General features: G+C 46.9%; 1 protein-coding gene across 22 annotated transcripts in view; it reads left to right on the top strand.

Moving 5' to 3' along the window:
- The window catches only part of NCOR2 (nuclear receptor corepressor 2), a 359,962-nt gene that overhangs the window by 300,265 nt on the left and 34,673 nt on the right, over positions 1-25,024 (top strand). For 21 of the 22 annotated variants that reach the window (XM_081841565.1, XM_081841560.1, XM_081841545.1 and 18 more), the window contains 10 exons: positions 187-348; positions 1,860-1,996; positions 3,261-3,366; positions 3,582-3,686; positions 4,724-4,827; positions 10,378-10,528; positions 14,769-14,918; positions 17,027-17,113; positions 17,933-18,213; positions 21,421-21,805. In XM_081841565.1, coding sequence (XP_081697691.1) covers positions 187-348; positions 1,860-1,996; positions 3,261-3,366; positions 3,582-3,686; positions 4,724-4,827; positions 10,378-10,528; positions 14,769-14,918; positions 17,027-17,113; positions 17,933-18,213; positions 21,421-21,805 — 1,668 coding nt within the window. The remainder of the gene's footprint in view (positions 1-186; positions 349-1,859; positions 1,997-3,260; positions 3,367-3,581; positions 3,687-4,723; positions 4,828-10,377; positions 10,529-14,768; positions 14,919-17,026; positions 17,114-17,932; positions 18,214-21,420; positions 21,806-25,024) is intronic. The other variant, XM_081841551.1, reaches the window with a different exon arrangement.

Below are 25,024 nucleotides of genomic sequence, written 5' to 3'. Positions count from 1 at the left end.
TGTGTGTGTGTGTGAAAGAGAGAGAGAGAGAGAGAGCGCCTCTGATTGTCCGCACAGGGTCACTCAATGAGCATCATGGCTGAATGGGGATTTGCATATGGATGTCCTGCAGCCAAACCCAGTGTTTTGTCTACTTGGGGTTCCTTTCTGACTGATGATTTGCTGTCCCTTTGTTTTCTCTCGTAGAGAAACCAGTGCATTTCACCTCCCTCCCGGAGGGGCCAAAGCTGGTTGGAGAGCCCTCCATCACAACCTGCTGGCCTCCGGTGCTTCCCTACCAAGGTTCAAGGGATCTGATCCGAACCTCTCCACACACTGAGCCTCACGTGTTTCAGTATAATCCTCCAGGTGAGAGAGGTTCAATCAGGTTTGCGTTGCGTTGTTGTTAAATTTGTATACTATCATGTACTGGCTGGATGCAGAGGAAGTGAGTGGTCACAGGGAGAAGAGGGAGAAGACTGTGGCAGGGGGGCGGGAGAGAGGTGTTGGAAGCTTAGGGAGCTGGGAGGGTCTGTGTCAGAGAGCAGCCAAGAATCAGAGGCAGAAGCTGAAACAGGACAGTGGGATGAGGGAGTCAGGCTGGTGAGGATGCACAGGTTTCTTCCCCTCCTGCTGCAACAGAGAGGCATGAAGCAGGAGGAGCAAAGGCAGACATGCAGGCCCAGTCTCAGATTGCTTGGGAAAACCCTGGAGATGAGGAAACTTAGGCAGCTGTGGGAAGGCAGGGACCTTCAGTCTCCACAAGTGCTTCATAGGGGCAAGACCTACCAGAGAAGAATTGCTGTGCTCATTAGGCCTGACAGCTCTGAGCGCATCCTGATTTCTTCTAACAGAGAGTTAACTTCACTTACTCTGTGTGATTTATTGTTGGCTCGTTCCTGACATGTACTGACATGTACTGCCCTTCATCCATAGATCTCAGGGCAGTTCACACCATAAAAACACAAGATAAAGAAAGACATAATAAAAGCAAGAATAAAAACCAATAACCTCCTCCCACAGAACATTTAAAAGGGTATTGGGTTATTGCTGTGATCCAAGGATCACAGGACACTTTATAAAAACACAAACATTTATACCATAACAACAAACAAAATAATAACACCCCCCCCCACACATGCAGTTTAAAAGTCATAGATTATTTAGTTAGCCAAAGGCCTGGGAGAAGAGGAATGTTTTTTGCCTGACACCTAAGGTACCAAGTGAGCCTCCCTGGGGAGAGCATTCCACAAGCGGTGAGCCACCACAGAAAAGGCTTGTTCTCATGTTGTCATCCTCTGGTCCTCTTGCAGAGGAGGCACACAAAGAAGAGCCTCAGATGTTGATTGCAGGGTCCAGGTTGGTTCATATGGGGAGAGGGGTCCTTGAGTCCTTGCACTCTGAAGTGGGCTTGCTTTGCTGGTGTGAACAACCTGATGCAGGTAGCAGTTGCCACCATGAGCCCCCTTGGAAAGCAGTTTTCATAATCTGTTGCTTATGAGCTTTCCATGAGAGACATTCTGTCCCACCGTTCTTGGAAACTCAGTGCTCGTAGGCACGAGGCCCCATGGCGGCAGCACTAGGAACTTGGGAAGCTGCCTTGTACCAAGTCAGACCATTAATCTGTCTAGTACAGTATTGTCTACAATGACTCTCACTGCAGTTGCCCCTTAAGGGGATCAAACCTGCAACCTTGGCGTTATCAGCACCACACTCTAACCAGCTGAGCTAGTCTTATCACACATACAGACACCCCCCCACACACACACAACTGAAAGCTTGAGACAAGTGAAGCAGTCTTTCTTTAAAAATAAAATTCGAAATTATAAATGCCTCTTGCTTTTTTCCTTGCTTTTTTATTTATTTATTTTTGTATGCAGGTCACTCAATCTCCTTAAACATGCATGAAGGTTCTCGGACGGGCTTCCAGAGATTGTCCGCCATCTCCAACCCTCCCCCTCTCATCTCTACCAAGCATCCTTCTGTTCTTGAAAGGCCCCTTGGCTCTATTTCCCAGGTAAAGGCTCAGGTGTCAGGGCATGTGGAAGACATTCCTTTTGCTAGGCAGGTCCTTTCATGGCAGCTCTGATCTTTATAGATTCTCCCAGACAAAGAGTATCAGCAGGGGAGGGGTAGTGGTGTAAGAGACTAAATGTCATCTGTGTATTAACAGCACCTTGCAGAACTTCATAGGCAAAAATTAGACAGGTCCCTGCCCCCAAGCAGCTTCCAGTCTGAAACAGACAGTGAGGAAAGCAACAGGGATGGGAAAGAGGGAGAGACCAAGGGAGGCTAGCACGAATCAGGACAGACATTGTTGCCATGTATTTACATCCTTGGTTGCATTTAGGAATATGGATTAAAAGTAGAATCATAGAGTTGGAAGAGACCACAAGGGCCATCGAGTCCAACCCCCTGCCAAGCAGGAAACACCATCAGAGCACTCCTGACATATGGTTGTCAAGCCTCCACATTGTGCTTCCTAGACCAACAGTTGTCCATGAGGTTCCGTTAGGAGGTCTGCAGTGTGTCTGTCAATTTGTGACTGAAAACAAGCAGCGCATTCATTGCATTAAACATTCTCATTGATCTTTAACTGTGTGTTTTCTACTTCTTTTATTGTTTAGATTGCATTTTATTGTACTGCAATTTGAATCCTGCAGAATGCAATAACATTTCCCATTTTTCCCAGGCAGAGGTCTGTGCTTTTAATGCTCCATGTCCAAGAGTTTTTATTCTGTTTTGGGTTTTTTGCACCAAGGGTTCCCCACAAAAATCCATTCTTTAAAGCTGAATCGGAACAAACATCAGTTTGGGTTTTCCATGGTTGTTTCCTCCAAATGAGCTTTAAAGAGCAAGTTTTAATGGGAAAAACTCCAGAGCAAAAAAAAGGCTCATTGACCTGTAGCTTTGTATTATGGACTGTGCCTGCAAAGAGTGGAGGAAAGGTAAGTGTGAATAAGCCCTAAATGGTCCACCAAAACCCATAATCAGTTTCCAGGTGACTGTGGGAAAATGCTTGTGCAAACAGTAGTATAAACTAAAGGCTGCCTGGACTGTTTCATGTGGTTGGTGTTATCCAGCTTTATCCTTGCCCTCAATCCTTGTCCCATCAGTCCTCCATTGCCTCTATGCAGAACCTAGCACCCTCTTTCCATGAATGAAATATCAAACTGCAGCAGTAATGACTTATTTCAGAAGGTGTGACAGCAGAGCTACTTTGGTACTTGCACCTGTCGCTCTTGTTCCCCTGTAACAACACCCTTTGATGTGCCTTTCAGGGGGTGCCTATCCAGCTCCACACTCCATTCAGCTCCGAGCATGCAAAAGTCCCCATTGGCTCCATCGGCATGGGCCTTCCTCTGACTGTGGACCCCAAGAAGCTGGGTAAGACGCCATAACATTCCCCATTCTGTTGGACTGCAGGGGTGGGGCATGCAGATGTCGGCACCAGAGCCACAGCTGGCAGCTGGAAGAGAGACTTCACAGTTAATGAATATTGAAAAATTACGGCAGGAAGCAGCCTGACAGCTGCCCCCACCCCCAGTCCACTCCTGTTCTGGCACTGTAACATGGCTGCATGATATGTTAATGTTTTCTAGTGCCTTTCCCTGGAGTGAAGCAGGAGCAGCTCTCTCCGCGGAGCCAGGCTGGCCAACCAGAAAGCTTAGTCGTGCAGACGTCGCAGGAGAACTCCGTCCTTCGGGGTGAGGCAGTGGCACTGTGCCGCCTGAGGTTCTTATTCCCTGGGCGGGGGGTCACTTGCAGCGTCCCTCTCTGAAGCTGCCATGTACAGTCTTGAGAGTTGCATCCCAGCATTTTTGATGGCGTTGCACAGGATTCTTGGAAACATAGGAGGCCGCCTTATGCTGAATCAGAACATCATCATCATCATCATCATCATTATTATTGCTATTATTTGTATACCAGCTTTCATCCAAAGATCCCAGAGTGGTTCACAACATAAAAATACAGAAAATAAAACCAGCAGCTCTCCAGGATTTCAGGAGAGCTGCTGGTTTTATTCTGCCCTGCCTGCCTGGAGATGCTGGGGGTGAACTGGGGACCCTTCGGCATGCAAAGCAGATAGATACTTCCCCGCTGAGCTGAAGTCCTTCCCAATGTTTCTTCAGTGTCCCTGAAAACCTTGCTGCTCCAAGGAGCTGTTTGCATGGCTTATACGGCCGGTTGGACGCTGTTTTTGTCTGGCATACTGGACCAAGAGTGGCCTTGCCTGCGTGCATCAGAGGAGTTCAAACAGGGAAACGTCCATAGCTAAATTGTTTCTTCCTAAATGTCACCTGACCCCCCAAGTGGCCCGAAGCGCCCTAGAAACTGGCAAATGTTAAAAGCAGGGGTGGGGCCGGGGGCTCTCAGGCATGGGGGCCAGTTGCAGCTCCCCAGGCCTCTGTCCTCTCCAGGCCCCCCCCCCAACTGCTTCTGCTTCATTCCCCTGAGTGTATTCGCCTGTCTAGAATGGGCCCTTGAAGTCTTGGCTGCCTGAACGGGAGAGCAGAGAAGGGTGTGTAGAAACCAGAAATTTACACCCATTGCCCTGCCCCTTTTTACTTCTGGCCACGCCCACTGCTGGCATGTGGCCCTCAGGAGGTTGCCCGGGTGCTGATGCGGTCCTTAGAAAAAACTGAAAAAAAGTTTCCCTGTCTAAAAGCACCACCCTATCCGCCAGTGCCTTCATTTGCAGTGCCTGGGCTGGCAGCATTTTTGACATGGTTGTATCCTGCAGGAACATCCCTGGGCTCGTTGTCGGGAGGCAGCATCACGAAAGGCACGCCAAGCCCACGGCCGCCATCGGAGTCTCCCATCACGTATCGAGGATCCATCACACACGTAGGTCTCTTCTCTGCTTCCAGGGGTCAGTGAAAATTGGGTTGGAACTTCCTCAGGAGGCAAGCTTCCCTGAGAAAGCGCTTGTCCACCTTCCCCTGCCATGTGGGAGACCTGTGTACTTGAGTGCATTTCTCCATTTGTGCAGAGAGGCTGTGGAGCCCAAGGGGCCTAGGTCAAGGCTGAACAACACATGGGAGTTTGCTGACAGATGGAAGACCGTAGAATTCTAGAGTTGGAAGTGAGCCTGAGGGTCATCCAGTCCAACTCAATGTGAAAAGGCTTGAGAAGCCTGATAGAACAGAGTGCACCAACCTTGCTGAAGGGCACAGGGCAGGGAGGTGGATGTGTCAAGAGGAGCATCCCACAATCGTTCTAACTGCAACATTTAACTTGGTGCACTCTTGCCTCATAAGCTTAGGAGCGATGCTTTCTTGGCTGGAAATTCTGCTTCTCTCGTGCCGTCGGAGGGTAAATGCATCTATTTGTGGCCAAAACCAGATGCTTGGATTAGGCATAGGATGAAGTTCCATTCTTTGGAGCGTCTTCATGAAAAGGAATGTTAGCAGGTTGTGTCCTAAGTAGGACAAACTACAATCCTGTTATAAACTGCCCCTTGAACTTATTTTGTTGGGTGGCATGTAAATGACTAAAATAAATAAATCTCTCCCACCTTTCTCCATCTGAAACACCCAAGGCAGTTTACAAGTTGATAAAATAATTTATTTCAGTTTTTATTGCATAATTTCTACTAGCAATATTGATATTCTAGGAATTGTTATTCCTTGGAAGTGCATGTGTAAATATATATTTTTTCTCATGTTGCAATTATAAACCTCACAGTGACTTACTGAAGTGGACCTGGGTCTTGTTTTTATTATTCCTTATAAAGTTTCATTTATGTTCTGGAGAGGTACAACTTGAGCAGCACAAATGATAACCAGTTGCTTGTACCAGGCTCTGCCCTCCCTCTCTGATTTATTGAAATACTGACATTCTGAATTGGCACAGAAAGAGAACAATGTGTGTAACAGGCCCCCACCTACTCCCGGGTCCGCCCCTGCCTTGTTAGCCTGAGAAGTAGACGAGGCTCTGTGAGGAAATGCGAAAGGAACAAGGCGGGCAAGGAGCCATTCTTTTACGGCTCTCTGGCTTTGGTCTGCCACTAATGTGGGTAAAGGCTTGGCGGCTCCTAAAACCCCTCTCCCCAAATCAGTGTATCATTTAGTAGTCAAGGGAAACAGAGTGGGCTGCCAGATGGGTTGGGTCTTCTTCCAGGCGTTGTCCCTCGGGGACACACACACACACACACCAGCGAGTTCCGACTCCCATCTGTCATCTCCAGCAGCAGAATCCCTGCCAAGTGGGTGATCACTTTGGGCTGCTGAGTTATTGCTTTATCTGGAAACTGAGCAGAGAGAATCCGTTTCCCTTAGAGATTTTTCACTGGCTGGTGTTCAGATCTATAAAGCTGCTTTATAAACATTCTGGATTCCTCTGCCCTCACTTTGGGCTCCTTATCTGGGAAGGATAAATAAGAGCTCAGCTGCTGCTAGAAGGCCTGTCACTGGGAGATCCAGAACTGCACTTGCTCCGCCTCCTCCAACCAGGTGTCCCTCGGCTCTTCTGATGTGCTTGCTAGCAGGGGTGAAGCTGCTGCCCAAAACAAGCGGAGGGCACTGGGTTGCAGAAGACGGCAGAGGCAAATAATAATGGCTGAGGTTGGCTTCCTTTTAGTCTAATGCTGGTTTTAAAAAATACTGAAAACTGCGCATCAGCTCAAAACTATAGCACTTGAAGTGCTTTAACCCCTTAATCATTCACACCTAAAAGGTAAAGGACCCCTGACTGTTAGGTCCAGTTGCAAACAACTCTGGAGTTGCGGCGCTCATCTTCTTGCTTTACTGGCCAGGAGAGCCGCATTTGTCCGCAGGCAGTTTTTCCAGGTCATGTGACCAGCATGACTAAGCCACTTCTGGTGAACTAGAGCAGCGCATGGAAACGCTGTTTACCTTCCCGCCAGAGTGGTACCTATTTATCTACTTGCACTTTGACGTGCTTTCGAACTGCTAGGTGGGCAGGAGTAGGGACCGAGTAACGGGAGCTCACCCCGTCGTGGGGATTCGAACCACCGAGCTTCTGATCAGCAAGTCCTAGGCTCTGTGGTTTAACCCACAGCGCCACCCACATTAATCATTCACACCTACTGGTTCTTAAATTGCCAATGTCACACCCCAACCATTAAGATTTGCATTCAGGTTTAAATGCTATTGATCCTATCTTACTTCCTCAAACTCAATGTGCTGACCAAGGATGGAGGATTTCTGTCCCATGTAGAACAACTCTGCCTTTGCAGGAGTGTGTGTGCGGGGGGTGGGGGGTGGATCTGGGGCTCAGAACTGATCCATTAATGGGTGCTTAGACGTCACTTGCAAGGCGCTGACATTCACAATGCTGGTTTGGCTAAGCGACTCAGCTGGCTCCCTGCCTTGAGGCAGTCTTCAACAGTTCTGCTCAGCTTGGGATGCCTTCCAGTCCTCTCTCTGTCTCTTTCTGTCATTCTCTCCCTCTCTTGGTAGCTCCCCCCTCCATTATCTTTCTCCCTGCTACTTCAGCTGCTGGGAGGGGGGGGGAGTAGCAAATTATTGTGCGTCTCAAGTTGGAGTTGAAGGTGGTTGCTAATCTTTTCTACAGCACTTAATGCTTTGCTACAGCACCTTAATGCAACAGAATTCCTTCACTGAACATTTTCTGTGCTTATTTTGCAGGCACATGTATATTTTGTTGGGTGAAATGAAGCCCCCATTGTGCTTCCAACTTCCCGATACATATACATCACATGTCCATGTAATGAAAGGCTTTGTGTTAGGCACTTAATACACATGGTGATTTATGTACATTTGCACACTGTTTCCTACACAGAAGGACTTTAGATTGGCAGTGCCCTCTTGCGCACAGTGTTGTGTGTGTGCACACCCACCCACCCACCCAACATCCTCCAGGGCTAATCATGGTTTCTTGTTGCTTGGCTGCGACAGCCAATAGTACCCATTCATAAGCCGCATGTGCAGAATGCAGATGCTTAAAGGCGAGTTGTGTTCTCCACAGCCACCTGCCACCCCTCTCTTTTCAAATCCCCTCTGAGCACATCTGCTGGAAAGGGGAGGTTCAGCTGAAGGTGTAGAAAGCTGCCACCAAATGTTTTCAGTCAAGCTGGGCTAACAGGCGAGGTACTGAAAACAGCGCCGTTGTGCCTCTTGCCTAGGAACAGCACACTCCATTTACACTGAACAGGGAAGCTCTCAGAGCAACCTTCAGCGATGTGTTAAGATATTCTTGATTGCTTCTTTCTGGTTCTGTGTCTTGAGTCCTGGCTGGGCATTGTTCATCTCTTTCCAGTCTCCATTCCTTTAGCCTTACCCCCTGGAGCCATCAGTTCCTTGTAAAGACAAACATGTTCTCCAAGCAATCATCCCGGTAGCTCAGCAATCCGCTCACCTGATATGTCTTCCTGAATCAAGGAGGGGTAGGATTAAAATACGCGGCCTAGCTGCTGCCCCCCCCCCAAAAGCCACTTATACATAAGAATGCATTCTGGTACTCTTCACTTACCTAGATTTGATGCCCGAAGAGGGCAAGGTGTGATCTCAAATCTGTGCCTGGGATTGTGAATAAGGAAGCAAGGGGTGTCTTTGTGGAATGTCCTTCCTTCTGCAACAGCCACAAGTATCTTTAGACAACTTGAGCCATAAGATTCAACCCTGTTTTTACATGATTGAGTCTTATGATTTCTGCTTTATTCATTTCTATATGGTTTTATGAGTTTTTATATTGCTGTGCTACTGGTTTTAGGTTGTGGTTCTGTTTTAATTATATACTGTTTGTATTTTAGACTATGCACTCATTAGAGATATTAAGCAATATAGAAATGCTTTTAAATAAACAAACAAATATTTTTCTAGAATACATCGGTAGATCATGAGACTTAATCTCATGGGTTTGAGCCCCACACTGGGCAAAAGATTCCTGCATTGCAGGGGGGCTGGACTAGATCAGTGTTTCTTAACCTTTTTCCAACCGTGACCCCTTTTTGACCTTGTTTCCTTCCTGTGGCCCCCTGTCCTACCGGTAGAAATGTTTTGTTTGTAAATAGAACATGTTTTATTTATAATTTTTATAATGTATGCAAAATACAATTACATCAAAATTGATTTCTCAATCAATGCGACCCTTGTGCTTGGTGACAAGAAAAAAGGCTTCTTTATATCCGGTTATATTGCTGTGAGGGATACCCACAGATCACCTCCTTTCACAGTAATACTTGCACAAAGAAACAGCCCCCCCCAGTAACCCTGCTTCACCCACGCACCTTGCCCGTGACAAAGGAGATGCAGGCAGCATGGAGTGCGAAAATGGGAGGGAGAAGGAAGAGGAAGGGACGTTGCTGCAAAGTGCGCATGGGTGCTCCATCCACTGGAAAGCATGGTCACTTTCTCTTCACTCTACTCTGTTCTTCTGTGTTTTCTTCACTTCTCACTTCCCACTGTGGCCCCCTAGTCTCGTGCCGTTGCCCCCCATTTATGTGTTTTTCACCTGTGCCCCCCTTGGGCCAGCTCTACAATTCTATGGTCCTTTTATTCCTTTCCCCAAATCAATAATTGCTAGGGAAGGTGGGCCTCCAGAGAGCTTCCTCTAAGCACAACTCCTCTACTCCTGTGCAAATTGTGGGTGGCGGTGGGTAGGACCAGAACTCAGTGCATACCCCGTGGCCCAGATTTTACTCTCAGCAACTCAGACAAGAGGCTCTCAGGCACCCAGACTGGGAAGGTGGCTGCAGCTGATGAGATTTGTAGTCCAAAGTATCTGGATGGCACCAGCTTGAGAACGACTGGAGGAGCTAGGCCAATGACCTGACTTAGCACACAGCAGATTCCTCTTTTAAGAGGCATTTGCTTCCACACATTCAAAGGTGTGTCCCAACTATGACTAATAGAAGCTGATTTTTGAAATGCACAAAGGCGTAAATCCCAACTGGTCCCTTTCTACAATACAGAGGTTCAGGGTCAGTGCAGGGAGAAGGAAGAAATCAAAGAAACCTGGAGAGGTGTGGGTGTGCGTGGGTGTTGGCATCCATTTCAGCTTCACATACAGAAAATCTGCCGTACCAGGTCTCAGGCTCGCACCATCTTCTTGAATTGTGGTGCCTGTCATTTCCATCTTCCTCTCACCTCATCTCTTCCCAGCAACCTAAGATGAAACACTTAACCTTCGCCACCCCCCCTACCCCCCACTGTCCTGGACAAAACTCAGGCCACAGTTATTGTGCCCATCAATAATTAAGCTGTACATATCTGTTGGTTGTGACAGCAAGTGGCATTGCAGGATGGAGTTTGCTTGTCTTTCTCCCCTTTGTCCAGCTTGTCTGTTGGAACAGTGTGTTCATCTGTGTGTGTGTGTGTGCACGTGTGCACGCGCGCGCGCTCACATTCCCACTCTGCTTCTGCCTTAATTGTTTATGACACTGTTAAATATGGATCTTGGTCTCTTTCCAAGGGTACCCCAGCCGAAGTGCTGTACAAAGGAACCATTACCAGGATAATCGGAGAAGACAGCCCCAGCAGAGCGGAGAAAGTGAGAGAGGACGCCTTGCCCAAGGGACACGTCATTTACGAGGGGAAGAAGGGACATGTCCTGACCTACGATGGTGAGTCAAAATTCCTCTCTGGCAGCACTTGTGAGAGAAGGCTTTGCATGACGGAGCCAGTAGCATCCCTTGAAAATGAGGCAGGATATGTTATATAGGAGTGGCAAAGGGGTTAGTAATATTAGCCCAGCTCAGACATAACACTAAGGTGTGCTTGAGTTTCTTGCTCAAACCCTCCCTTCTCCCTCAACTAGTGCTATAAGAGGAGATTGGAAGTTTCTGCTTCCAGTTAAAATTATAACTTTGGTTTGTCAGTATATCTGGCAAAGACAAACTCTGGCGTTTTTTAAAGTATTGTTTATTCAAACAAGCCAAGATCAAACCATGGTTTCCAGTCCCAACTTATTTCAATACACCATGGTTTAGAGACTAACCACATTTCACAGTCCAGACATATCAACAGACTGTATTTCATTTAAACCAGGGAGAGATTGTTTCCAATCTGCTCATAAGGCTCTTGCTGTGGTTTAGTGTTATGTCTGAATCAGAACAATGTGATTTTTTGGAGAACCTATTGACATACCCATCACAGAGAAGCCCCTTCCAAGCACGGGAAAGAAACCTTTGGGGCCTAGTGTGCCTACATGGCTTTGTTTTCAGAAAGCTTAGCAGTCATTTGAGCGTGTGCATTTCCTGCCTCTTTCCTCTTTGACTGAATTTTGAAGCAGACCACAAAGGAGCCCAGCAGGTCAGAAGCAGCAGAGGGAATTAATCAAGCCTCACCTAGCAGGCTGCAGTACGGGCCCAGATGGGCCACGGGAACCTCTCCTGCCCGCTTGTTTCTCATGCTTCCATTAAGCTGCAAAAGGTAGAGAGAACGGTCCTGTGGTGACCAGGCATAGCAGGATTGCCTGCTTCCCTATAATCCTGCTGACAGGCCTTGTAAGGTCATGCCTAATGGAAGACATTTACAAGAGCCAGAGGCAAGTATAGTTCTGGTCAGAGTGAAGCCAGGGCAGTCAGCCAATATTTGGCAGGTTAGGCTGAGAGAGTGGGCTGCTTCTTGATTTGCCCCAGTTGGCAGAATACTCGATGAATGGGATAAACCTTGCAGGCCATATTTTGGGCCCAACAGTGCGAGTGCTAGGGCTGCAGAATATGCAGATTGGCAATGGTGTGTGATGTCAAATGCCTTGCCTGACCTGGAAGCATGGCAAGATGCAACTGTGATTTCATGAATATCTGTTTTAATGGACTGCATCGCTTTTTGTGCTGAGCACAGTTGAGAGGTAAGAGCCAGATCCCAATCTGTGTTGCCCCATATGCCCTTCTGCATCTCTCTCACAAATCAGCAGCTGCACCATGCCTACAGGTTACACATCACGCCAAATGGATGGCTTCCTTTCCCAGTAACATTTTTCCCATCTGCCTCCACTTGTCGTGGCTGCAGAGCTAAAGCCGGGCCATGTGAACAGCACTGCCATGTTGGCTGCCAAAGGAGAAGGGTCGGCTTTTAGACCTTTGTTCTGGGCTCGTATCCTCACCTGGAGAAGAGGATTGTCAAGGGTCCTAATAATATTATAATAATAATTTATTATTTATACCCCGCCCATCTGGCTGGGTTTCCCCAGCCACTCTGGACAGCTTCCAACAGAAACAGTCTGCAGACAGGTAGGGTCTCTGTGTACCAGATGGAGCTGATAAACAGCTGCCCTGGACACAGAATTGACCTGCGCCTCCATGGGCAGCTGTGAGTCCAAAATGGTTCCCAGGCTGTGCAGCTGGGCCTTAGCTTTTCTGCTGTGGACTTCATGCATGTGGATTGTGAGTGTCGATCTGGCCACTGTCACCCCAGCTGTACTTTGGGATTCCTAGCAAAGTCTGTGCAGCATTTCCTGCAAGGTGGCACCATTGTTTGTGTGTGTACTTAAAGCTACCAATCCAGGGGTGGAGACCCTGTTACCCAGGGTTCCTTTGGGGCAAAAGGGCAGGATACAGGCTAAATAAATAATAAAATAAATAATGGCAGCTGCTCTTTCCAGGAACAGTCTGCTATTTAAAGCTCTGTGTCTGAGCATTTTTCTTCTTTTTCTTCTTTTGCTCCAGAGCTTTCCCTGCAAAAACCAACTCTTTAAAACTGAATCGGAGCAAACAGTTATCCACAGAGAACCTGAATTGACATTTGCTCTGATTCAGCTTTGAGCGGGATTTCGTGGAGAAAGCTCAGGCAAAAAACCAAAACCCAACCCACAACCACTCAGACATGGAGCGTGAAAGTGAAGACCTCTGCCTGGAAAGAGCAGGGCAAAGTAATTGTGGATAAGCATTTAAAGTATACATCACCGTCTTTTCAGGGAAATTCTTGGCATCATGTATAAGGCATCTTTTGTTCCTCTTCCTTTCTTGCCTTTTAACTTTTCCCCAACCAGATAGCAAGTGTTGAACAAAAGACTTGGCCAAGAGTTACCCAAAAATCTCTTGGCAGAGTCAACATGGATAAAAACAGTTTAGGCATCTTTCCTGGTGGGTGGTTTTTGCTGAAACAAGGGTGAGTAACACCAGCCTGTTGGGCCACATGGACACTGGCTCTTCAGAGGAAGAAAATCTCAGTTGGATTTTTAAAAAGAAAGACATTGAAATCTGAAAGTCCTCTTTGGAATTTTAGCAAAGTCTGTAAGGACGGAAGTGTCGAATTGAGAAAGGGAGAAGCTTAAAAATAAATAAATCTGTGATTGAGTTCTGGTGGACAGGAAGGGGGGAGCACTGTCAACACATTGATGCCACAGTGATACTTCCCAAGAAAAGAGCTCTAATGAGGCAAAAGCTTACAGTGTCTGTAAGCTGAATTGCAGAAGATTGGTTATTCTTATTGCTAATAGCTCTTCGGTGGGGAAGGGAAATGTTTACAGAATCCTTTTCTTTCTCTTTTTGCCCCCCCCCCCTTTCCCATAAACATGCTCGGGAGCAGAGGGAGAAAAGAGGAGCACAGATGTTTGTTGATGACAGGATGTAGAAATGCACATACACACCCCGCGTGTTTCAAAACTCAGCTCCTTTAAACTCTGACTGCATGACTTGAGCCTGTTAAAAGCAGGAAGAATTGGCAACTTGGGCAGAAATTTCATTTTTATGACCCCAAATAGCTTACTTCCACACACCCATATCTTGTTTGGTTGCTGGGTGAGAGGGGAAGCAAAGGGTGGTATTCAGTACCAGCCCAACTCAGAGTAGCCTTCACTCTGATGGACCAGTGGCCTGACTCAGGGGCACCTTCCTTCATTTCAGTGTTCCTATGGTGTAATGGTCTGCACTCTTGTTATGCCACACATGCGAACACATGGCCCCTTTCAGTAGCTATTGCAGAAAAAAATCTATACAGCTTTTTCAACTTGGGAGGAGTTTTTAGAGTAGTTTTCAAGGTTTGCTTGGGGTTACCACTGCTGGGTCTCTGCCAGTTGTCTCTCGTAAGATGGATAAAGACTGTAGTACCATCTGTGCAGCAAATCTGAACTTCTATAAATAAGAATGGTTGTCTGAATTGGTCTCACGGAAGGGAAGCAAAGAGTTCGGAACTTGTGCAGAGATAAGATTCCCTTGCATGAGGTTTGGATATCAGGCGCAGCAGATGTCTTGCTATCATTCTGGTCTCTGGCTGCACAGCATGTTCCCGGCACTGGCCTCTCTCTTTGTAGTCCCCCCCCCCTTTGTTCTGCTATTTTTCCTCCTCAAATTTCGTCCTTCAGCTTTTTAAGCTTGGAGCGTTGTAGCCCATCTGTTGGTTCAAATTTGGGGGCGGAGGGGGAGAAATGCAGGTTCCCCCTTTGCGTTCAGGTTGATATGGAGTGATTCTGAGTTGTCTTTTCTCCACAGACTGATGAGCAGTATGCGGGGGTTGGGGAGATCTTAAAGGAGTCCATAAAGAAAATAAGGGAGGGCCACTATATTCACAAAGGGCTACTTCTAGAGAAGAAAGCAAAGGCGAAGGCAAATTCTGCCAGGCCTGGATTTGACTTGCAGTGTTCTGCTGGCTAGAGACAGGCACTAGGGAAGTTTGGGGGTGAATCTAAGCACAAGGCCACCAAATTTGGAATTGCAAGTTGGGAGGGAAAACATGACTTGGTTCCCGGGAATTGACTCCAAATTGGAATGTTTACAAAAGCTGTTGAGTTATGTTGGACTGAGGCCTCGGAGACTCCCCTCGGCCAAGGTCCTGCCTTAAGCATGAGCCGCAGTCTTGCAATCTTTCGCCTGGATGTTCATGCATCTCTTATTTTGCTTTCTTTTACCACTCCCCCTTCAGGTGGTGCTGTTGCACAGTGTCCCAAAGAGAACAACAGAAACTCTGGAGCCCCACACGAGGCCATGGGCATCAAACGGACCTATGACATGATGGAAGGGAGAGGATCACGGGGTTTATCTGGGCGTGAGCTTCCATCTGCTAGCATCGAAGGTGGGCTTTCACAACCAATGTTGCATACAGTCAAGTCAAATTTGTATTGCTTGTCATCAGTTGCCCTTGCCGTGTTTTGGAAGGGGCGTAATGACAGGGCCCACAGGTTGCGTGGAGAAGGTCCCAAGTTCAGCCACTTACATCTCCAGTTAAAATGATCACTGGGTAGCAGGTGACTGGGAAAACCCTCTCTGAGACCCTGGAGTGCTGTTGACAGTCACAGTAGACAGTATGGGTTAGATGGACCAGTGGCCGGTCTCCATTTAAGGCAGCTTTGTCCATTCATGTGTACTCTCTCCAATGTATCAGGTTTCCAATAAAGGTGGCTGATGCCGCCTTCTCTGATGGCGGCATACGGACCACTCCATCCAAACATTCAGCTTTATGCATCTGTGTCCTTTAATCTGGTGCTGCTTTCTGTCTCTCAGAATTTATTTCATTCCTCTTGTTTCCTTTCATCTAAAATCAACCATTCAGAACGAAAGGGGAAGGGTTGGAGGAGAATGTTAATTTGGACATCCTACACAATAAGGCTCCATGCACATCAAACAAGGGAATGTTTTATTGACCCTCAAGAGAAATCTGCTATCCATAAGATCTGAATATAACATCCCTGTTGATCCTGGGTTACCTATTTCCTTATTTCAGCTTGCAAAAAGACTGAAGAATCTCAATAAATTTTTAACTCTTATTTTGTAAGCTGGAATTTGCAGTCCCAAGATTTGTGTTTATTTATTAGTAAGCATTCTTGCCCACCCTTCACCATTAGGTTCCATGGCAGAATAGAGAAATAGAAAATAAAAACAAATAAAAGAATTGCAGTGATATAACGGCATTTCCGTGTGCTGCGCTGGCTCGCCAGATGCAGCTTTGTCACGCTGGCTACGTGACCCGGAAGTGTCTCCAGACAGCGCTGGCCCCTGGCCTCTTAAGTGAGATGGGCTCACAACCCTAGAGTCTGTCAAGACTGGCCCATACGGGCAGGAGTACCTTTACCTTTTTAATACATCAAAACCTTGAATGCATGCAAGGAAATGCATGTTAATAATGTGATTACATGGGCAATGTGTCTTTCCCAGTCCTAGTTAGGCCACTGGTGGAAGGACACCAGGTGCCCTGCCCTTCTTCTTGTTGGCATCCATCTGTCTCGAGACAATGGAGTGTGCCTCCAGGGGTGAAGTCAAACTGCTGCGCTAGCAGCACCGAAGTGACCTCCTTGGTGCACAAGCCTGGGCAGTGTGTCTGGAGGTTCTGGGCTGCCCACATGACAAGCCTTGTTGATGTGGTCCAAAGGAAAGCAGAGCAAGAAGTTGGGCGCTAGCTTGGCTGCAGGAGTTGCTAGAAAGAGGTGTACAAGACGCCATCCAACCATCTTAGGGACTCCCCTCCGGATTTGTGTAGGATTAGCCTTTTCCTCTCCTGAAGATAGCCCACAAGGCAGCAAAGGTTTAGGATCAGAGTTTTCCTTCTCCTAGATGGGCTCCCTTCCCAGGGGGACAAGTCCCATCTCCCCCTCACTTCCCTCTGTAGCACATGCAGAAACTGCCTTCTTGACCACTGGACCCACTTTTGGCCCTGCGCTTATGGCTAAGTTATTTACACGTGTTCCCTTGCACCTCGAGAACGAGGCCTCTGTGCTGCTGGGGACCTTTGTGAAGGGGACCCCCACATTTCTTCATAATTAGAAGCAAGGTGCCTGTGTGCAGGTCTTCATAATTTGCTTGTGGTGCTTTCATGTGCTTAATAATGAGTGGGTTGGGTGGGGGCAGGAGACAGAAAGTAATAAAGGAACAAGCTGCAACTCCACGTTTGCCAGCCAGGTGCTTTCTAGATTCTTTGGAATGTGACTTTCATCTGCCCCTGCCAGCAGGACCAAGAGGGCACCAGTTTGGAGACAGCTGGGCTAGTTTCCAAATTACAGTCCAATTAAAATGAAAAGGAAACACAGTGGAAACGAGGTATAAAGGGAAGACCCTTCATTCCAGTTCTGCTGTCTGGCTTTTTGGTTATAGAAACTCTAGAAGTTCTCAGAGGGAACAGAGGAGCATAAAAAGTGCACATTTTGAAATGTCTTAATATGTTTCTTCTTTTGTGGGGGGCAACTCTAGGTCTAATGGGACGAGCCATCCCACCCGACCGCCACAGTCCCCTCAATTTGAAAGAACCGCATCACATCCGGGGCTCTATCACGCAAGGTAATGTGTAGCAAAGGGAGCGTGGAAATCTAACCTGGGTGCAGAACTTGTCAGCCTGTCATGCTGATAATCTCTTTTCTAATCCTAATTCAGTAGTTGTTTACTTTTCTGGCAACTGTTTTGGGTCCGGCAGTATAGGTTGTCTGTCAGCCAAATCCAGCCTTCTGCCTATGACAGCTGAATCATCTCTTCAGGAGGATGAGGGACTTGTTGGGAGTTTGTGGGAAGTTCTGGGAGGAAAGGGATTCAGGAGACACAAAGGGGGAGTTCAGCTGGTATGAGTTGCACTCACCCTGCATGTTTCCCGAATCCCCTTCCTCCCATAATAAAGCAGTCAGCCAATATGGGGCTTTCAGGCTCAGGAGGCTATAAATACAATGTCAACTAGTGAGAGTAAGGGGAAGAGGACTTTGTTCTCGGTCCCAGTCATGTGAAGACACTTTAAAGGGCTGTGCATAAATTTGGCATTGGGGTGGAGTCAATCTCATGACAGCCTCACCACAGTCTGACCTGCAGAGTGATTCAAGTCAGTTCTGTGAGCTAGAAAAGACTATGTAATGATGCAGGTCTTTGGGCTATGTTATCAAATTAGGCCTGGAAATTTTCATGGCATGTTTAGTGTTCCATTTCGTTTGTTGCCCACAGGGCTGCGCTTTGGCCTCTGGTCTTCAAATACGGCCCTTTTTGCAAATGAACTGAATTAGTTGAGTTGAAAATTGTGTGATGTGCTTCATCTGGAGGATAAAAGAGAGAAGTGCAGAAGTTACTTTTCTGTAGGAAGTCCACTGATGGATTCTGTCTTTTGTTATGTTCCCCCAGGAATACCTCGATCTTACGTGGAAGCCTCCGAGGACTACCTCAGAAGAGAAGCTAAGCAGCTCAAGAGGGAAAGCACACCTCCGAGGGACTTATCCGAGGCCTACAAGGTCAGGCCTCATGAGAGCTTTACCCCGTTGAAAATGAAAGCAGTTCATGAAGGCCTTGTTGCCACTGTGAAGGAAGCAGGAAGGTCAATCCATGAGATTCCCAGGGAGGAGCTGAGGCGCACGCCTGACATCTCTCTGATGACGAGGCCTGTGAAGGAGGGCTCTATTACCCAGGTATCCACACGGTCCGCAACAGAGAGGCACTGGGGCAGGGAGGATGCTAAGACACAAGTGTCCTTCTCTGCTCAGTTGCTTAGGAGCTCCTGCTATTTGTAACTAGAGGCAGAGATTGGAATTGTCCACTTCCTGATGTTCTGGTCCTGCAAACGAGCCCAGGAGGCAAGGCAGCAAACCAGGCTGGTTGTCTCAGCGCTATGGAGAACTCCTCGTGAGGGTTGGTGGTGAACTAAGGCCTTCTGGGCCTCTGCCTCTGTCCCATCTCTCCTATGCTGCACACTCCTTCTGGGAGAACTAGAATCTTGCTTAGGGTCAAGCTGTAATTTTTTGTTTGGACTGCAAATATTTCCATCCTAGGACTTTTGGGTGGATATAAATACTTTAAATAATAAATACATTAACACTCTGACCTGAGGTTGGGCACTTATCCTGCACTCTTATGACCTTCAGCCTATAGCATTGGACTGACAAGGTGGTGTGGGAGGCACTAGTTTGCTCAGGCCTAGTGGGAAGTGCCCATGGGGGTCCAGTTTCAGGGGCCCTGGTGCTGTGGGATCTGCAGTCAGTAGCACTATAGCTTCTGACTTGGGGTTCTAGTCAGTGGTGAACTCCGGGGTCTTGACATCTGCTTTGAAATAACCACCATTCGTCATTGCTTGGTCATGCTGTATTGTTTTTAACACTTGATTGGAAGCCGCCCAGAGTGGCTGGGGAAACTCAGCCAGATGGGCAGGGTATAAATAATTTATTATTATTATTATTATTATTATTATTATTATTATTATTATTACTACTACTACTACTTCCAAACAGAGGGTGCCAGTTAGTTAAAACAAGCCAGGATAGGAAGCCACTGATTTATCTCAGCACTGCACCTAAAATTGGGTCATGGAGTTGTTCCAAGGCTACAAAGTAAGAGCATGGCCATAGAGTGATTTGAACCCAGGTCTTGCTCTTTAGTTCTCCTAGTTGAGCCTCTGCTACAAGTTTCAAGCAAAATACCCAAGCAGATCCAGATTCATTTAATGATGAGTCAGCTTTTGGCTCGTGTCTCCTGCGTGGGCTGATAAAATATTTGGATGGTTTCCATAGCAGCTATGCCGGGCCTCAGTGAGGGCTGTTTACAAATCTGCTTTGTTCCCATGGAGAGATGAGGTGGGTATGTCGATATTCCTTGAGAGTGACTAACCACTTTACCTCATGCCATATTTTTGGGATGTGTGAATTAAGCATCCTGCCTCAAATGGTACCACCTGTTGTTATACAGAGCTGATTGTTTCCCCTTGGGAGAGGTGTCTCATTTAATGACACAGGAGACCCTTTGCTCCTAGGCCAGCAGATCTATGGTTTTGCCTAGCAGTCCCTCTCGCCACTCCCTGCCAATCACACATTATGTCCTGCCCTAGAGGAAGAATGAAATATATGTCCTTCTCTTCTTAATACTAAGGTTTCTGCTTACTTTATTGGTAGCTAATGGTGAACAAACCTACTGGTTGGTACAAATCATTCAGGTGGTAAGTGACCACCAGTTGTGAGGTAGAGTGGTGATTTCAGTGTTCCTAGTCATGGATTCCTCACTGGACATCTTTCCTTCAAAGCCAGTTTGACCATCGCTTCTGATCTTTCCTTGCAATGTGGAGCTGTAGGAGAAACGTTGAATGTGTTTTTAGGTCCATTCTCAATTCATATGACATGATCATGGGGCCCAATGTGCTTGGTCTTTCATCTGCATAAGTGGATGCTCAATACAGATATCCCACCAAACCATGGTTTGTGCTCACCATAGTTTAGAACCCAAGACATGGTTTGAGCTTCCAAATGTACGGGAAAACCAGGGCATTCCAGTTGCTGTGATAACAGTGTGTTAATTTATGCATCTTGGTTTGTCATTTCAAACATCAAGTCAAAGCAGAGTTTGTTTATTGCGGGTATGCAGTGCTTTTTTTCTGGGGGGATGCAGCGGTACCCCTAAACATTTTGTGAATCTAAGTTTGGCCTCATTCAGGGGCAGTATTTCAATATAAGTAGGAAAATGAGAGTACCCCTAAACATTTTTTTACTAAAAAAGCACTGCAGGTATTTATACCTTTAGCCAGAAAGGCTCATAGACTCACTAACAAAAGCCAGTAGTGGGATAGTCCTGGCCCTCAATAAGCCTTTTTAAGCCTTTCGGTCTTAAAAAACAAACAAACAAACAAACAAGCAAAAACCTTAGGAGAAGCGAATAGAGGGTTGAACTTCCTTAACCATTGTTTGGTGTGACATGTTCTTGTGGTTTGGTTTCTGTAGCCAACGGTTTGGTGCAATGAACTTACTGTATAGAACTACCTTTCTCAACCTTGGGTCCCCAGATGTTCTTGAACTACAGTTTCTATCATCCCTGATCACTGGCCATGCTGGCTAGAATTGATGGGAGTTGTAGTCCCCAAAACATCTAGGGACCCAAGGTTGAGAAAGGCTGGACTGGAAGATGTACCAGAATCCTCTGCAACGTGACAGGTAATAGGGTATCCATAGCAATGACGTTAGTGCGGGAAAGTGTTCCCAGAAAGTGGAAAATTTGAAAACAGATGGGAAAGAGCATCCAAAGGAAGCTGATGCTATTTATTTATTTAAATAAATTTTATTATGCTCTTTAGCCAAAATGGGCTCCCAGATTGCTAAAAAAAGATAATCCCTGCCCTCAAGCTTACAACATGACACAAAAAGAAAATGCATTATTGAAGGAGTAGGAGATAAACAAACTTAGGTACAAGTTCTTCTGATGACCAATTGGGGTGGAAAAGTTTACGGAGAGGAGGCACCAGAAGCTTCTGGTCTCTGCACTGTTGCCAGGGCAGCTGACCCGACATCCGTTCTCTGACCTCCATTGCCAAGGCCTGGTGGAATGGTGGCTGCCAGGGGACAGCAGTTGGTGGAGAGGGAAGCCTGACTTCTCAGCAGAGCAAATGGCAGCCCTGCATCCCATCCCATCCCTCCTCTGCTATAACCCGGTGGCCTCAATTTTCATACAGACTTGGCATACTGCAAATGGGAATTAACTGACAAAATAAACGAATCAGTGTGCCCCCCCCTTCATCTGTCGAAACGAAGCCTAGAATGCCAGCGGCAGCCTCAGAAAGCCATTTGTGACCTTCCGTGCTGCTGTCCTTTTCCTGCCAGCTTGCTGACCTTTCTCTCTTGTCTCCCACCTTGTCCCCCCAGGGAACCCCGCTGAAATATGACAGCAACGCTTCGGCAAGTGCCAAAAAGCATGATGTCCGTTCCATTATTGGAAGCCCGGGGAGGACTTTTCATCCCCTGCATTCCCTGGATGTCATGCAGGACCCAAGGACTCTGGAAAGAGCTTACGGGGAGAGTTTAAAAAGTGCTTACGAGGAGAGTTTGAAAAGCAGGCCCAGCCCAGTGACAAACTCTGGCGGCTCCATCACCAGAGGAGCCCCTGTGATCGTGCCTGAAGCAGGGAAACCTCGCCACAGCCCTCTTGCCTATGAGGACCACCAGGCAGCCCATGGGACGGCTTTCAGCAGTCACTTGCACCGAGGGTCCCCAGTCTCCACGAGGGAGCCAAGCGCCAGGCAGCATGAAGGTCAGTGGTCCTGTTTCGCTGGTTGTGGATTAGGGGGCTTCTTCAGGTTGTACTTTTCAGGCAGGTTGTGAGGCACCGGGACCAGGGACATGTCCAGGGATGAGCTTATGGGGCACAGGCCCCAGACATTCTTTTAAGAGCCCTGAATGTTTCTTGGTTAATATTGAATTCAAGGGGAATTGAACCAGAGGTAATTAGGTTTACAGGGTAGGATATTTGGGGAAATAAATTAACTAATTATGGCTTAGGGGGTAACAAATAGGGGTAATTGAAGGAAATTCAATTTATCTGGAGCAGGGTTGTTTGGGACATTAATTGGGGTAAATGAATGAAAAAGGAACTGGTTTTGGTTGATCTGTGGTGCAGTGCAGATTAATTGAATAGCTTATCTGGGGTGATTTGAACGAGGAATTAGTTAGCATACAGCCTTCTGTGGCATTTAGGTCCAGGCATTAAAGCCCAAGTTTGCATGTATACATATTTAATTAGCACATGCAAATCAGCAGTAGCTCTGGGCGGGACCCATTATGTTACTGTCCATACCACCATGATAACTTTCAAGAGGAAAGTTGCCCCTTTTGCTGCTGCTTTTTAGCCGTGTTTGGCCAGCGGGTGGTCACTGCAGATTCCACCTGCTTTTGAGGAAGCTGTCAGTCATATTAGAAGAGCCTGCTTCTACTCCCAGAGTTGCATGATCCACTTCTGCAGAAAGAGGGAGACTTCATTATGTCAGCCTATTTTTTTCTTCCAGACTTGACCAATGCATTTGAAAAAGATGAGCATGGTTATTCTCCCTATGAATACAGTCTTTATGCCTATTAGTTTGTGACACCCCCCTTGCCTTAAGAGAATCAACATATTTGTTAAATGAAGTATCTTGTTCATTTCTAAGAACAGAAGATTCTCTTGGCTGGCCTTTATGTAATGTACACATATGGCCAGCCCTCTGCAAGCAAGATTCCAGGGCAGATTGTTGCCAAGAGGTTTGGAGGATTCCCAGTTTTAAACTTGTTTTAAATTCCGGGCCAGGGGTGTAATTTAGCAAGACTGTAGAATTTGGGGGTGACTTTGAAAGCAAATATGAAGTCTTTCTCTGGAAATAATTACTATTTCTAAAGATGTATTGATGTGCTGCTTATGCTAGGAATGAGGAACCATTTATCCTCCTGATGTTGTTGGACTCACAACAGTCCCAACCAGCCTGGCCAGTGGTCAGGGGTGCTGAGGGCTGCAGTCCAGCAACTTCAGGAGGGCCACGGGTTCCCCATCGCTGGCTTATGCAAAGCAGATTAGTGGCATGGATATTTAAACGCCATACCTCAAAAAGCCTTCATCATTATTTCACACCGCATAAATGGCATGTGGGTACAAAACAAAGGCAGTATTCAGGTGTAGGTTAATCATATTCTGATGCTAAATGAGTTTGCAGGGTACAGGAGGGTACTCAGAAATATTTGTGTTGCTGGAACTTCAGGTGTACTGGGTGGGTTTTCTAAAAATCATACACACAAGATGGAATTTATCAGGTGTGCCCCCGCCCTATTTAAAATGCATTGGTGGTTTCCACCAACAGCATCCAACTTTTTTCAATGAGTCTAGAGCAGGAAACAATACCAGTCTGTGCAGCCGCCCACCATGCCTTGGGGTTGTCTTGGTTCTTTCACACTAAGGGCTTATCCACACTTTCCTTTTGCCCTGCTCTTTCCAGGCACAGGTATGGGCTTAAAAGCTCACAACTGAGCATTGTTGTTGTTTGTCCCAGAGTTTTCCCCACAAAAACCCACTCTTTAGCGCTCAGTCAGAGCAAACATCAGAACACCAGTCCAGGTTTACCACAGATTGCTATTTGCTCCAGTTCAACTTTAAAGAACAGGTTTTTGCAGGGAACACTGGAGCAAAAAAAAAAAAAAGATGTTTGGACATGGAGCTTTAAAGCACGGGTCATGCCTGGAAAGCATGGAGGAAAGGCAAGTGTGGATAAGCCCTAAGTTGTGGTGCAGGAAATACTGTGGAAACTAGTGCTGAGTCTGTGCCAGGCCGCTGGACAATCCTGCTTCAGACCAGCCACTCTGTGGTGTCCTGTTCATCTTGTTCATGATGCTACTAAAGCAACTTTGCCCTGATGGGTGACTCTTGTTGGGAAAGGGAGAGGAAGGGAGGGGTACAACCTTCTTGTTTCTTCTCAGTCTCTTGACAGCTTTTGACACCATCAACCATGGCATCCATCTGGAGCAACTGCAGTGGTTCCACTCCCACCTCCATGATTATTTAGACAGAGTAGCAGTGGGAGATTTCTACTTGACCCCTATTCACTGGGGTCCCTCAAAGATTAATCTTGCCATACAAGGCCACTATGAGATGTCATGAGGTGATTTGGAACAAGGCATCATCAATATACAGATAACACCCAACTCTTTCTCTGTTACACCTGAATCCGGTGTGGTTGGTCCATTACCAGGAGGCCAGTTAATAAATTGAAGCTGAACCCAGACAAGATGGCGGTACTGTGGATTTGGAATTTAGCCTGCCCTTGATGGAGTTGCTTTCCATCTGAAAGAGCAGGCAAGAGTAGTTTGGGGGTGCAGTTCAATCTAGCTTTGCCAGTTGAAGCCAAGTTGACTTCAGTGCCTAGGTGTGCCTAATCCCAGCAGCAGCCAGTTTGCTAGCTGTGACCATTGGCTTGGGAAGTCCTGGCCACGGTTCTGGTAACCTTCAGCTTGGATTACATCAGTGCACTCCATGGGGGGCTGCCCTGGAAGCTGCAACTAGTGCAGAATGCAGCAACCAGAGTGCCGATGGACACGTCTGGGTCAAATCCATGTAATGGTAGTGGTTACCAATTTGATTCCAAGCCCATAGATGCCTGTGTTGCACTACATAACTTGTGACACAATATCTCAAAGTAGTGGCTCCTTCCATATGAACTGTCTCTGATTTACGATCAGTGATCCCGCTGCCAGGAGAAATCTAGGTAGAGGGGTGTCAGCATGTGAGCAAGCCTTCTCTCTGAGGTGCATTGAGCACAGATACTGTTAATTTTTCATTGGCATCAAAAGAAGCAGCTATTTCCCCAGGTCTTCAGGAGGGATTGACATTTGGAACCACTTGGAAAATTTCACCACCTGCTCTTATATCCTTCAGGCGTGCCTGTTCTATTATTGTAATATTTTATAGTGTTGGTTGATCATTTGATGACCTTGTGATTTGTTTGTGCTGTGA

The sequence above is a fragment of the Podarcis erhardii genome, assembly GCF_964252035.2.
Source record: "Podarcis erhardii genome assembly, chromosome: 15".
NCBI lineage: Eukaryota > Metazoa > Chordata > Lepidosauria > Squamata > Lacertidae > Podarcis > Podarcis erhardii.
Note: the sequence above shows the minus strand (reverse complement) of the source record. Positions and strands in the feature narration are given on the sequence as shown.